General features: G+C 42.2%; 2 protein-coding genes across 3 annotated transcripts; one reads left to right on the plus strand and one right to left on the minus strand.

The window, feature by feature from the left end:
• Window positions 1-232: 232 nt before the first annotated feature.
• cops3 (COP9 signalosome subunit 3) lies at window positions 233-8,410 on the minus strand. The gene is made up of 12 exons (XM_068583016.1): window positions 8,252-8,410; window positions 7,150-7,279; window positions 6,346-6,458; window positions 5,880-5,929; window positions 4,894-4,986; window positions 4,540-4,719; window positions 4,263-4,403; window positions 2,659-2,832; window positions 1,840-1,926; window positions 1,544-1,657; window positions 1,340-1,420; window positions 233-1,068 (listed from the first exon to the last, which is right to left on the minus strand). Exons 1-12 carry the CDS (start codon window positions 8,304-8,306, stop codon window positions 1,015-1,017), a joined length of 1,272 nt encoding a protein of 423 aa, XP_068439117.1. The 5' UTR covers window positions 8,307-8,410; the 3' UTR covers window positions 233-1,014.
• A 1,248-nt stretch (window positions 8,411-9,658) lies between these two features.
• Window positions 9,659-14,173, plus strand: LOC137789192 (5'(3')-deoxyribonucleotidase, mitochondrial-like). 2 transcript variants are annotated; one of them, XM_068582486.1, is made up of 5 exons: window positions 9,666-10,428; window positions 11,143-11,243; window positions 12,325-12,385; window positions 12,501-12,615; window positions 13,413-14,173. In XM_068582486.1, exons 1-5 carry the CDS (start codon window positions 10,153-10,155, stop codon window positions 13,550-13,552), a joined length of 693 nt encoding a protein of 230 aa, XP_068438587.1. In that variant the 5' UTR covers window positions 9,666-10,152; the 3' UTR covers window positions 13,553-14,173. The 2 variants fall into 2 exon arrangements, with proteins under 2 accessions (XP_068438588.1, XP_068438587.1); XM_068582487.1 differs by lacking the exon at window positions 12,501-12,615 and having other exon boundaries at window positions 9,659-10,428.
• Window positions 14,174-15,669: the final 1,496 nt, after the last annotated feature.

The raw sequence follows: 15,669 nt of genomic DNA on the forward strand, positions 1-15,669 counted from the left end.
TCCCGCCTCTATGAAGCGGGTTCTGCGTCGCGATTGGTGCAGTTTTCCGGCAAAACCCACATCCGCCTGCAAGAGGACGCTTATTGGCTGAAACGTGAATCAGCTTCGTTGTATCAATCAGGTGCGTTATTTATAATGAGACAATAAAAGAAGTGGACATTCAATATCAATCCTTACATGTCGAACCAAAAGGGATGAGGGTATTTACACAAAGAGGCATGAAACTCAGAACTATATTCTTAAACAATTTATTATTAACAGATCCACAATCGCAAAGCTCAAGCTCCCAAATGACATGACAGTTTGGTTTCATCTGTTGACTTCACCTCTTGTAATAACAAGCTGTCAAAACGGTTTTCTATACAGTGCTCTAGCGACCTCTAGTGGATCCAACCTAAAAAAAAAAATTGAAAAAAACAAAAAGAAAAAAAGAAAAACAGTGCACCAGATTGTGAACCACTCCTCCATTGTGCCGAGTTTGGTCAAGGGCATGTCCATGTGTACAGATTTGTTATTGATGATATCTACATTCTAACCAAAAGGTGTGAGGGGACACGATCACGTCAGTCTTTACAATTGCAGAATACGTCAGATTTATTCCTCGTCAGCCAAAGATGTTTTTACCTCATGTAATGCCCTCTTGTTACGGCCTTCATGCAGCAGAACCAATACAAACAGTGAGATTATTCACACATACGTTTGGAACAAATAAGTCCAGTTTTTTATTTTTGTGGTTTCTGTTAATGTCGCAGTGGCGCTCCAACCTGAACATTGATAAATAAAACACTGACAATTTTTATCTTTTCACCTTTTTTCTGCAAGGACCATTTGTTATCCTCCAGACACTGAAGAAAGAATAACCAAATTTATCATCATTCCACACAATTAGATTTTCCTTGACCAAAGTCCTTATGCAATAGAATGTTTGTTTGTTTTCCTCTTTAAAAAAAATCCAACTCATCCTGGGCAGAACGTGTTGGGTGACTGCAGCGTTCTCTACCCGTCCAAGGCCCCTCAGGAATAACTTGATGTTTTGCTACCAACATCGTCCTCCTGCGATCCCATACTCTGAAAAACACAAAGTGGACGCTTAACGTGACCAGACAACAACCTTGCTGCTTGGAACAACACCCTGAAAGTCGTGATTTTAGACATTGCATGATTGTATCATTTAGTCTTACAATTGTTTTGTATTTAATTCCACATGGAAAGCAAGCTATGTACCACGACACTCACAAGAGGTTTAGCCAAAATACCACAAAGCATAATATATGCATGCATTTGTAAAAATAAATCAAATAACAGAACATTTTGTTTTTTATATATTTGATTGCCTCACCTTCTGCACAAATTGTGGGTTTACTGTGATTTCTTGATCCATAGACTTTAGTTTCTCATCCAGCTCTATACATTTCAACATCTGGAAGGAGCAAAGTGGACACAGCATCACTGTTTAAGTAGTAAACTTATCTTCAGGGTTCGTTCATAGCATTAAGATCGGACCTAACGCAAAGCAAGACAACACCGAGTTGGACGTACTCACCTCTTGGTCAATTTTGTGGAGCATTGCTGGGTTGTTGTATTTTTCGGGGTTATCGTGGAAGCAGACCATGCCGTCCTTTTGGTTAATGCTAGCGTAGATCTCACCATCTTCAATCTGCACAGAAGCACAAGAGGAGCGTGACGATGAATAAAGTTCTATAAAGCAGATACAATACGATCTAACTTATTGTGTACAATGTACCCTGTTGAAAAATACCTATTTCATGAGCATAATAATTAGCATAATCACCATGTATATGCTCAATGAGCAGAGAGAGAAACTCTACACCAACTCACCATGTGTAAGACGTATTTCTCCGCTTCCAGTGGGCCGGACAGCTGTACTCGACTCGCCATGTCTTGCAAAGACAGTGTCAGAAAGGTCTGCAGGAGGCACAGGAAACAGAGCTCGATATTAATGTGTAATATAATAAACTTTAATGATATAGCACTCTTCTTAACAAGGTTACAAAGTTCTTTACTGAAGAAAAAAATGCAAATCAAAGCTACATTTTGATTTTAAAGGTTACCAAAAGTCCTAAAATATGTCTCTTCATGATAAATGACATGTTACTCGGGTCTGGCTGAAGACGGCCAGCTCTCGCTTCACATTGTTTTGCTCAGCTTTTGTGACTTAACAGCTGGCCATCAGATGTCTGCCTTCACGCCCATGTTTTTGGGACGTTTCCCGGCACTTGGATTATTGTCACTTCTAATGACATGTAATGGCTGCTAATGAAGGAGGACCGAGACGCTTCCAGATGTCTCGGATCAGACTTTAAAAAAGTGTCGTTCTCAGCCCGGCCAGATCGGGTAAACTAAACGACTACATGCTTCAGAGTTTGTGTAAACCGACTTAATAGCGTGAATTTAAATACACGACGATACTCTTTTGCTTAGTTCCATAATGCAAAGGCCCTTCCTCGGCCTATCTACATCCCATATCCTTCAGACTAAACAGTGTGAATCTAATCCTTGAACCAAATAAACAGCTGTTACACATTACAGGTCAAATCAAACGAAAAAGCGAGCAGAAGAGGAATGTTTCTTGCGAAAGCATTTGGCTCAAACTTGTGTCGACAAACACAACAAAACCCCGCAGAGGCACACGCCCACCTTTGTTAGCCTCTGGATGTTCTTCTTGTAGAGCGAGGAGAGGCACTGCTTGACCAGGCCCGTGTTGTTGTCTCTCGTGAAGGTCTCGCTGTGTTTGTTGACCACGCCGCGCAACTCGGCCGGGTTGTTGGTGGTGTAAATCTGGGCTAACTCGTGGTACGCGTTGCTCAGGGGCTACGAGCGAGAAGAAAAGAGAAAAACCAGAGGGGGAAAGGACAGAGAGAGAAAGAGAGAGACAAAACAAACAATTACATAACAACAATCAACTGCATGGGTAAAAACTGTGTTTACTTGGCAATCAACTCAATTATTGAGTCACTAAAGTCTCCTCATTGCCTTCAGAGCGGAGTAGAAATTGGCAGACATCGGAAAACTGTGTGGAAGCGTAATTATTTATATATATAAAAAAGAAAAGAAATGCCCACAGCGAAACCTCTTATTGCCATTGACTGTGAACACAACAGCTCATCAAATTACTGTAGGTATTTATTACAATTATTACTATTTTAATGAAGTATTGACATACATACTTTTTCGATACTAAAAAACATGCAAAATCCTGTCGCTTTTAACGTATGGGTTGTGCTACCTTTTTAGTTTCAATCTACCATCCAACATTACAGAGTAGTGTCAAAAATATTCAAATCGGCTCAGCTTCGAAAGGAAACATCGTAGTGCCATCGTGGCACTGGTTTACGGTACCTAACCTTGACTACAAATTTCAATACCACTGCTTAAATGTGATAAGTGTTCACAGCTGGTTGACTAAGCTCTCTAATAATAAATAACATAATCAACAGGTTCATCAATAATGAAAATAGCGACTGCTGCCCTGTGGACTTGTTTCATGAAACCTAGATGACCCACAGAGGGCGGTGCATGGTGGCACAACCTTTTGAGATGTGGCTTTTCATTTATACTTTCAAAACCACACGCATCACATCTGTTTTATATTAAGTGTAAAACAAAGAAAGCGTGAACACTGAGTGTGTTTTATTTTTTCAAAAAGTGATTGATTCCTCTGTAGGCTCGTTCTGAGGTGCTGTTGAACCGTACTGCATTTTACAGAGAGACAAGTACGGGGCGGAGATATCCATCGATCTGAATCGATAGGATGATCAAATATCCTTGATGCAAAGCAAAAATATGCTGTTTTCAAATTCTTTTAAAACCTCCTTCCTACAGAGCCGATGACAAAATTGTTAAATCATATTTTAGTTTTTGAATGCGTCGATATAAATGTAACCGATTGTTGACTGCCAATCATTTAGGACTTTGTGTTGTCAGCACACATCATACAGTTGAATAAAGATTCGACATCTACATCCTCCCATGACTGTGTGGTTCAATCAAAACTTCTGTTAAAACAAAAACGTCATGAATGGAAGACTTATTGCAGCACTGTTGTGTTTGACTGCATTAGTTTTAACTAGGTGTATGCTTCTTGACTACCTCTGCATTCTAACTAAGCTATGACGAGCTTGCTTGCGTCATAATAAACTCAGGTTAAAATAAAAAAATATCCGCATGTGTACATGTCACCGCTGTACCAGAAGCAGCAACACCCTAACCCTCACCAGTCCACCCATGAGTCTTGTCCTTACCTTGATGAACCTTCCTACTATCTGCGAGGTGTATTTGGGCAGTGGCTGCACTTTGCCGTGGAGAATGAGTGACACCAAGATGTATTTCTTATAGGCTTCCAACATGATGTGGCTCACTGCCATGGCTGGAGTGGTTATTGCCTTACAAGAGAACACAAGACACACATAATCATTTGAATATATATAGAAACACAGAAAAAGTGACAATTTGACTGTGCAAACAGTGCACATTAAACTCGTTCTGCATGTATTTGAGTAGGTCAGTGAGTGCGAGTACCTGTTCATAAAAATACAGTGCTCTTTCAAAGTTTTTGAGGCCCGTGTAGATCATGCCACCATAGTAGTAGTAACATAAAAAGTGCTTTGCGTCGTAAGCTCCGTTCTCCTTACAGATGTCCATCATGTCCAATTCCAAGAAGGGCAGGACGGGCTTGAAGCACTTCGCTAACAAGCACAGCTGCAAGGGAGACAGGGGATGCAAGTGAAGACAACGGAGGTGGTTACGAGATCAAAAAACATTTAGGAGCACTGACTTGGATGCCGATCACAAACAATACAGCTAAATGGTGTACTGAATTCAAACGAGCATGTTATACCAGGAGGCCGTGGTGCTGCTGCAGCAGTGACTCACCTGACACAGGTCTGCATGAACTGAGGTAAGTTGGTTTGTGTTCATCTGCATTTTGTCTATTGCCTGTTTTAGGACGACAACACCTCGCAATGGCTGTCAGAGAAGGAAAAAAAAAAGAAATCTGTTAAATTATTCATTCTGTGGCTTTCCTGAGACTGGTCCAGGCCTGGAGCTGCACTTTAAAATGCATTACAATATTTAGATCAAGACTGAAAGGGGAAAACATGCTACTCTTGGACACAGAGACTCAGCGGCGACTCATTTGAGTACTCTTGTTGGAAAGCGGTGACGAATGAGATTAAATTCCGCTTTTTTTCTCCATCCCCGTGGGGAAATTGCTTTCGCCGCAATGTGCATGCAACATTAAAAATAGTTTTACTCACAAGCTATACCGTCAAGAAACATTATACACAATTAACGGACATGTTGGCAAGGACAAGTCGCGGTAACGAAATCATGGTGGAAAGATCGAAAACCCTACAAAATGCACCAAAGGCTGAAACTAAGACTCTTATTCAGGTGGAAAGAAGTAGATGTGTTGTTTTTCCTCATGCTGTTGCTTTTAGAAAATAGAGACAACAGTCATATCATTCTTCACTGAATACACACTATCCTACACGTTGGGTTCAACCGTGCGTGTGGTCTTGGATGGAATCAAATAGACACGGCTCATGAATAAACACTGCAGCGATTCAAGAATGAAAACAAAGTACCAAACCATAAAGCCATTATAAATTACAGAATCTCTTAAGTAACCACTGAAGAAAATTATTTTTTTCTGGCGAGCATGTGGTGACTTAAGTAAAAAATAAATATATAATAATAACTTTTTTTAAATAGCACTTTGAAAAACAGGGTTTACAAAGTGCTTTCACAGATATGCAAAGCATAAACACAGCCCAAATTATGTAATAATTCATATTAAATTAAGAGTCTGTAATGGTAACTCATTTTGCTCCCACCATAGTCAGAATCAACAGTCTTACCTGTTTCCGCTCAACAAGCGCGTTTGTCAACTGGTGGCAGAGACCAGCAACTGTGAGGGGACAGAAGGGAAGGAAGGGGCTCCAGTTATGGATTTACTCTTTAGTGGTTTGTCAACTTTTAAATAATTTGTCATTACCTTCTCTGACATGAAGACAGCACAGACCATTACAATCTACATGACAAATGCCAGACCACTGTAACAATGCAGCATGTTTATCGGTTTGGTTGATACTCAAAGAACATTGTTGTGCCCATCCGACACTTGAAAAAGCCAGTATATGATTAACACCTTAGTTAAGTATGTGCATAAAAGTGCACGTTTTCGAAAAGTACAAGCTCTCCACTCATTGGTGTAGAAATCATTTTTTTGTTCAAATAACTTGTAAAATGTAACAACCAGCAGTGGCATAAAAACATGCATCCTAAACATCTACAAGTGAGAGGTTTGGTTGAGCCTGGACTTACAAGTGTCTGTTGCATATCTAATGTGCTCCCCATTGCAAGTACTGATGAAGAGCTGAACTTGGGAGAAAAGCGTCTCAAAGTCAGGGATGTTTGGCATGGAGAACTTCACAAATCTGTAAGGACAGAGAAGGCGGTAAGTAACTTTTCAGAGAAACAAAGAGGCCTCAACACAGGGTTGATGTTTGTGAGGGGAAGAGAGAGGGGAACTTGTGACATTTAGTTTTTTGTTCCAGTAAACTGTTAAGGAATGAGTCAAACTAATATCCAAAGCGGCACTGACATTTCTTGAGTCACAAAATAACAACAAATACTCACGTTCTTTGTTACAATTTCAGTTCAGGCCTACATTATTGGTTGTTGGTCTTTTAGCTGCATCGGGTCTACACATCAAATGTGCAATGCTAATCAAAGCATTATTAGACATAGACAGTCAAAATGGCACCCTTTCATCAAAATGCAAATACTGGATCATGTACGTGTTGTTTTAACCGACTCGTCGATCACATTTTTTTACATAAAAACTGGTGACAAAGTTGTGTTGTTCACCATTATCTGCTCGTTAACTGTATTCCTCCAAGGGTCTACCTCCTTTCGGTTAAAAAAACAAAACAATATGACCTTGAACAGACATAACAATAACAGAATCTCTTGACCCAATTCAGAAGTAAATGGGGCCGAAACGAGCAGCAGAGGAGAGAAACACATGACTGGACTGAACTCAAAAGGCAAATAGTAAGGAAAAGTTCTTGAATGGTGTCAACCATAACGACCGTGGAAGGAACTAGGACAGAGCAGGATACTTACAGCACAGCCAGCACGCCGAGGGAGTGCTCCTGGATGTCCAGGGCCCCCAGGACTGTGTCCAGGTGGGACAGATTTTTGGCCAGCAGCTCCCCACTCTTGTTGATCAACTCGCATAGCTGAGTCATCTGGCCTTGAGAGGGTGAAGGGTCAGGAGAAAAGAGATAAATTAAATCACGATGGATCCTAAAGCATGCCCTTTTTGATTATTAGGACACGCATCTCACATTGAAGACTTTGCAATGCCAGATCCCTTATAAATGTGAATGTTTAGGCAATAACTGCTATACCCCTGAATAAATTAGGTTGTTATATTGCAATTTGATGTCATTAACATGCACATTTTCAATGTTGTATCACATGTGGCGACAGACAAGAGTTGAATGTATTTAGAAAGATGGAACTGCGCTGAAAACTAGAAACGGCATTACAACATTCTCCGGACCAGTCATCGTGAATGACGAGGTGAACTTAATAAAATCCACAAAAGGAGAAAAAAGCAAGACTTTTTGCTCAGACATTTTCTTCATTGTTTCAGTCATCGAATTATTGATAAAACCGCAATTTTCCAGTCTACGACTGTCATTGTGCTATGCTTCATAAATGTAAAAAATAAACTGACGCTATAAATGCTTTACAATCACCGTGCTGAAGCTTAGTATTTCAGTATAAATAGGCCGGTCAAGTGTCCTGTCAAGGCCTTGCAAGAGGTAATTAAAGTGGGATTGACAGATGACTTTCAGCCAATAGTATTCGTGATTTCCGATTGCCAGCCAATCGCGTCGGGGCGAGGGCGGGACTACCGGTAGGCAGTCCTGATAAATTATTTTCTAGATCAAAAACAAAAAGTATGATTTAGACATTTTCTTTGATGAAGCACCAAGTTCGTGGCTATGCTAGGCATCAATGTGCACTAACGCATCTTCTGATGACACTTTACAGAACTATCGCCGCCAGAAGAAGTAATTTTTTTCGGTGTGTTTACATGATAAAGCAAAAAGAGGGCTCTGACCAGTTTGGCAGGCTAGCTATCGGCAAGGCATTGGATAGCATATGCTAGCTAACTAGCGAACACTTCCCACTCGAATGAGTTTAGCAACCGTACCTTGAGCGGAGAGCTGCCGCACATTGTTCACAAACTGCTCCAAGGCTGAAGCCATTATTTCTTGGGTCCAAAGTGGAGGTAATTTGCACTGGTTTTCATTCAAACGTCAGAAACAACTCCGTCCGGACTGAGACAGGGGGCCACACAGCCGCCACTGAAGTAAAGCTATCGCGAGATCATACAAACCGAACAGACTGCAACGAGATTTAAGAACCGACCGTCGGATTCTTAAAGGGACAGACACACGATTTACTAAAAGTATTATAGTACTGAATCACATTTTTATATTATTATTATTGTTTTTATTTGAAGGATATTGCAAAGTATTGTTCTTGTCTCATGTGGGCACTGCAGTTGTATACTTCTGAGTACAGTTCTCCCTTTAGGTAAAAGAAAAATATAGGAACTGACGTCCAATTTACCGTGTTATTAACAAAGATGTTATAAACTGTAAGAGCTCCTGCCGAACAGACTTTAAAGGACCCACTGAGAGGACTGGACATAAAAGCTTTTTGTACTTAAAAAAAACTATTGAACGTTAGCTACATTGTGTGTGACTCTAAATTCTAGTTTGGGGCATACATTCTCTAAATTGCTTATTATGTCCAAAGTTCATAACAAGGACCTTGCTCTTTGAAGTATTAGGTAACAATGCTGAATACTAAGACAGTTTCGAAGTTCCTTAATCTTATATGTAACTGTCAAGACAATTAAATACACTGAGGAGATGCGTCCGGACAGCTAATTTAAATTAAGTAGATACTAACCATTAACAGCACACTTCAGATGGTTGCAGATTTATTGAGCCTTTCAATCTGGACGCCCATTAGGTTCTTCACTTTCATAAAGTTAACATGTATTATGTTATCTTTGATGATTGTTGCTGCAGGCTTAATATATAATGGTATGTTTTGTTTTTCATTGCTGAACCCCCATATTTTTTATGAGGCTAGTGTAACTGTAATGTAGTGAAGTGCCATTTGTGATTTGTGGCAAATGTTTTAAATCGATTTACAATATCTGAGTTAGAGCAAAAGAAAGAAAGGAAGAAAGCACAGTTCCAAAATATATAATCAAACATTGACTTTTGTACATATTCAAAAAGCATTTTATGGTCAGTGAACGGATGTGCAACAGTATCACTAGAATTAATAGAATAGTCTATTATTTGCCAAATACAGGCAGAAACAATAATACTAACCACAATAATAATAATAATAATAATAATAATAATAATAATAATAATAATAATAATAATAATAAACGTTTTATTTCTTCTTCTTCCCCCCTAAATTTACAATATTGCGTTCAGGCAAGTTGTGCCATACGTGGTTTCAACACAAAACAACGGAGTGAGCCATCTCTTTTGTGTAAAATATCTTTGCTGCAAAGCAAGCTTGTTGTACAGTTTGTTCTCGCTGCTGAGCTCTTCCTTCCGTGGTGCTGCAGCATTAGTTGTGCGCTGCTCGTTTATTGCTCAGGTAGCACCAACAGCCAGATGTTACAGATGCTCTGGGTTTGAACAAAACAAACTGAGAGGCGTTTAGTCGCCCGGGGCAGTTAAAACACACTGACACGCGATGCAAGCAGCTCCCATTACACCGCGTCCGACGGCATGTCCCGTCTGACCTGTCGGCTGCTGCGCGGCTAGCCTGCCAGCTAAAGTTAGGTTAGCGGCCCTCTGGTCGCGCAACCGCGGCTGACTGCATAAATAAAGTTGAGCGGACAGTGAAAGACAATCACGAAAAGACAACGAACAATACGGCCACGTGCCGCAAACCACGCGGTTCAACCGCCGCAGCATTTCGAAAACGTTCGACTCCCATGCGGGTCCTCGCTCCGCTGTCAACGTCGTCCGGAGGAAAGGGCCGACGTAACGTCGAGTGGAGAGTCAACGCACGATGCTGTCACTGTTCGGCACCGCGCGCCTACTCGGAAGGGAGAAGACTTTGCTTCGTGACCTCTTGAAGCGGATTTCCGCCAACATGTCCTCCTCCGCTGCATCGGGTAAGCGGCTGCGGGTTCTGGTCGACATGGACGGGGTGCTGGCGGACTTCGAGGGGGGGTTCCTGAAGAAGTACCGGGCCCGGTACCCGGACGACCCCCACATCGCCCTGGACGACAGGAGAGGGTTTTGGGTGTCATCGCAGTACGGGCAGCTGAGGAGTGACCTGTGTGTAAGTGACACACACACACACACTGTGTTTGTGCGTGTGTATGTGTCTGTGTATATGCATATTGTACGTGTCTACTATTGTACCGTTATGGTTAATGTAATCCACAGTTTGCAGCGCGACACAGAGCCAGAGGCCCCGAGCTGCGTCCCCAGGGTCCACTTTAAAATAGTCACATTTTATCAGAATGTAATTAATATATCAGGTATACAGACTATGATAGAATGAATGGACGGATGTGTCAATTAATAATACCCCACCTTCCGCCCACACACACACACACACACACACACACACACACACACACACACACAAATGCTCCGTGTATGTATTTGCACAGTTTAACCACTATTTTATATTTAGGTTATGAATTTCATTTTATATCTGAGTCAACGGATAGCCTCATACTATAAATAAAACATATTCAACTGTAACAAATACGGTAAAAAAAGCTACGTAAAAAGATACCTAGACTGTGTATAGTTTCATGATATATCGTCCAAATACAATGTCAGGAAGTCGTCAACCACGGCCGATGTACAAGGTCCATGTTGAACTTGAGCACACACGAAGAAACGGACCACAAATGTTGTTTTTTTCTCAGTTGCTACTTTATTGAAACATACTCTCACGTGGACACGCACAGAAAGGTGCCTTATCAAGACACCTTATCAATGTTTCTTATCAATGTGCACCGATGCTCTTTTTGTACCCCAGGAGAAAGCCATCAGTATCTGGGAGTCCAAGGACTTCTTCGTGGAGCTCGAGCCGCTGCCAGGAGGAGTTGAGGCGGTCAAGGAGATGGCCAAGATGGACAAGTAGGTTTTTTTTTAAAGATTCAGGTTCACTCACAAGGCTTATCAACTGGTTTAGCAACATGCGATGTAGACATGGTGAGAGAGGAAGGTGAAAACACTGAGATCTTTTTAGGGTGAGCCACGCGAGGAGTAATGGGTGTAAAGAAGAAGAAGAAAGAAGGAAAAAAAGCAATCGAGGAAGAGTCGTGCATTTAAATACAATGTTTTAACAATGTGGTGAGTATCTGCAGAGAAACTGGAGAGGAATTTTGCAATGAACAACAGGTCGCTGCTTCAGATACAGTTCTGATCTCTATACACAACAACAATCTTCTTTTAGTGGAAGAAACAAAATCCTGTTTAAATCAATACATTATTTTACCCAATTGTTGACAAAGTCAGTAAGTAGCGGTCTAATAAGCACGATTGTGTATCGCAATTGGGATATGATTTGCCATATTAGAGGAAATGGTCATTTTTACATTAGCACTCTTTTTCATTGGAAAAACATCCAAATCATTTTTGCTGTGATGTTTTTCTAAGTGCGGAGAATGGGATGTGGAGGCCAGGACATATCACAATAAATTATATAAAACAATCCATCTTACTTCTTCAACAAACTGATCTGGAGTAAATATTGTGTTTTTTGTGGTTGTTCCAATAAGCTTATGCGGCCCCATGCTACTTAATCCGTAACTGTGATATTGAGAAACATTGGCTCCTCCCCTGCGTCTGGATCCGTGACGGCTTCGTCGATTCATTCAAGTCGATGCGGAGGAGGAGGAGGCAGTGTTTTGCCCGGTTCCGGTGGCATTCTCAAAAACACACAACCCAGTGGAACAATGTCTAAAAATAGCCGCCGTAGTTATGAAACCATATGTTTACGTTTCCCCTATTGGTGGAAAGGAATGTCCTTCTGCAACCACCAGGGCCAGAAAACGAGTCTGTTTTCTTATCAGGGAATATCTGCCATATGGTGTGATCCCATACGTCTCACTTTGGTCCATTGCCCGCCTCCAAAATAGCAATTGCTTCCACCTGTCCGTCAGATATAAGCATCTGTAAAAATGTTAATATGTGTTTTTCCCTTTTCTCTCTGCAGCACGGATGTCTTTATTTGCACGAGCCCCATAAAGAACTACAGACACTGCCCGTATGAGAAGGTAGGCCCTGTGCACATCAGCATGTAGTCTGTTCCCTTTGGGGAACACTTCTGTTTCCTCTATCTAATTAGCTCTCATTTGTTGTGTGCATGTGTGCGTGTGTGTGTTTGTCCAGTATGCCTGGGTAGAAAAGCATTTCGGTCATGACTTTTTGGAGCAGGTCATCCTGACCAGAGACAAGACGGTGATCAGCGGAGACATCCTCATAGACGACAAGCCTGACATTCTAGGTAAAGGACCGCAGCCTGATAGTTTGAATTATCATTCAAACTATCATTCTGTATCGCACAATTGGTATCCCACCCGACATTGGTGGCAACGCAACATTTGCTAAGCTCCGCCCTTCCGGCGAGGTGACACGAGCCGTGGTTTACGCTCGTCTTCTGTCCCCCGATCGCGACGCGACGCTTTAACCGTCGAGTCTGCGTGCTCCGAGATCGGATTCTCGCTCGCGGCGGGATCCGATCGGCCTTTGAGTGGTATCCCAGGGAGGCGTGGACACGATGTACGCACGATCCGGAAGCTTTATTGGATGCAAAGGGGGGGGGGACATTGATTGTGAAAGAACTTGATTGTGAAAGAAAATGAAATGTAGCACCAAAAGAAACTTTTTTTTCCCCCATTGACGTTCTTCTTTCTGATGGTCACATTTGAGCGTCAAAGCGTGAACACACAGATGTGGACGCAGCTGAAAAGTCACATTGAAAAGTCGGTATAGAAAAAATGTATTCAATTAGACAGAGGTCAGCCTGCACAGAAGTGTGTTTTAAACATTATAAAAGGAAGAGAGAGAGAGAGAGAGAAGGAAGGAAGCAAGTCTTGAAAGAGAAAGGATTGCATAACCCTGTTCATGTAATGTCATGTGGGTGTTACAACCATTTGCGTGCGTCTTCTTCAGTGCCTCATTCACACCTTTTAAAGACAGCTGCCGCAGCCCCCCCCCTCATATTTGCTGGGGTTGCATGAAAGCAGTGAAACACGTAACGGTTTTCTAACATCCGTGCCGGTCGTGTCCCTCTTTCCTCAGGCGTGGATCCCAAACCGACGTGGGAGCACGTCCTGTTCACCGCCTGCCACAACAAGCACCTTTACGTCGGGCCCTCCCAGAGGCGGCTCCTGTCTTGGGCGGACGACTGGAGGGCCGTCCTGGACAGCAAAAGGCAGTGAAGGAACTCAGCCGCGGAGATCATCGCCGGGAACGCTGACTCGCAGAGCCATCGCCGGAATTCACTCCTGGAAAAAGGAGTTGATGGGCGAAGGATCAGCCAAATGAACAATATTCACATGTTGGATGTTTTGACACACTTGTTGCACTCAGTTTGGGACACGGCATTCACATGTTTGACCACAAGGGGGCACCACGAGACTGAGTGTGAAGTGAGCCACGGAGCCGCCGATTTCACTGAAGAAAATGAGACAAGAATTAAAGTAAAAGTCAATTAAAGTCACAACTGAATGTGTGAAGGGTAACAGCAGATTAGAGCTGCCCGGTCTCTGCACTCTGTGTCTTTTGACTGGACATTTCTCTTTGAAATCTGTGTTTTGGGCAGTACACAAACACGCGGCGCCCTGTCATGTTTGAATACATACATGGACAAAGGTGAAGAACGAATACGGTGCTTCTTTTTTTTTTCTTTTCACATGACCTGTGCATTTCAACTGATGATGAAAAAACAAAACTGCACACATACATATGCATGTTGCCAAAACCCATCACGTGAGTTTGGATACATATACTGTAGAGCTGTGCGCTGAATATGTTTAAAATATTAAAAGGAGGAAAATATATTTTGTTGAGTGTTTGGTAACATTTAGTAGTACCTCAAAATAATCCAGCGCTAATACACAAAACTATCATCTGTTTTAAGCCCTAATCATTATTATATTTCCTTTTTGTAGCTTGTTTACACAGCACACTGCATCAGATTTAAAACCAAGTTATACAAAGAAAACAGAGGCACAGTACACACACCGCTTTGTTTTTTTAAACTAATTTTGACCGGTAAGAACATATACACTGGATCCACATTGGATTGTCCTCCAGAACGTATTGCGTGTGAACGATTTGGACAGTGCACTTTCACTCCGTTGCCAGTTGCATTGTCCTGCTTCATGGTTCATCAAGTTAAGACACACTTCGAGTCCCTTGAAATCCACTTTGTCTATTTCTGGCGGGTTCGTTACGAGTTTGCCTTTAGCCGCTAATGTGCTTTTTTCGGACGAGAGTGGTGGACGCTGGTCATGTGTTATGTCTGATGTACTTAGTGTTGAAGTGTCATTGTGCCTCGTCTAAAAACCTCATGGGTGGTGTGCGTTTCATTCCATCTCGCTTCAAAAAAAGAATAACCGGCTGATCCATGTCCTTTTAGTTGTCTGACAGGGCTGCTGTTCAGGTTTTGATCAATACTTAGCACTTGGAAATGGCTACTAGATTACATTTATTTTTATTTTTTTAGATGGAACGGGAATTGTGAAAGGGGGCCAGAAACGTGGTTGACTTGGCAGCCCGCTGCGTCGTCGCTCGCGGTGTGAACGTTGAACGAGGACCCACGTCGGCAAATAGTCACATGAAAACTCAAATTTAGCTTTTGGCGGAAGTTTGGGAAGCTCCTTCCTCCTGAATCGACACCCCCGCCGGGATGAAACAGTTTAACGCAACACGATGATCTGCGTCTTTTTCAAATTTATTTTGGTCATTTCCTCTCCGCTGATCATTTCAGTGAAGGGACAAAGCAGGTGACTATGAGGACAAGTCGAAAGTCTCGACTCCATTTTGTTATATCACGATGGAGACACCCGCAAGAAACTGCTGGCTATAAAACGTCAACGTCGGCCTCCTTGTGCCCATGAATTCGTGCATTTTAATGCTGACTCTTGGTGCCGATATCTACCCAAAACTGCAGAAGGCTACCAAGGCCCAACCGAGGAGTGTGAGGAGTTCTCAGTTCTCCGATGCTGTCTCTGTTTTGTCTTCCTTCAATTTAGAGTTTGCACCTTTTTAAAAGGTCCTTACATGAACCACAGCAGACCCCTCTGACTCGACGTGTCAGTGGTGTACAGTAGATGGTATTGTGTGCAATCAGCCTCCACTGTGTCAACAAGACATGGTGTGTGAGATAATCCCACAGCGCTGGGTCCTTTGGGGTCTTCTGATCCGCTCAGACCTTTATGTCAGCAGGTACCCGAGTACTCAGTTGGGTGTGAGTTTAGAGTTGTGTTGTTGAATGGAACAACACCGCGCCAGGATGTCGTTCCTCCATTCGTCTTTGGTTCTGAGGAGCCCG

The sequence above is a fragment of the Clinocottus analis genome, unplaced genomic scaffold (genome assembly GCF_023055335.1).
Source record: "Clinocottus analis isolate CAN_PGR_092001 unplaced genomic scaffold, fCliAna1.0.p SCAF_19, whole genome shotgun sequence".
Taxonomy (NCBI): Eukaryota; Metazoa; Chordata; class Actinopteri; order Perciformes; family Cottidae; genus Clinocottus; species Clinocottus analis.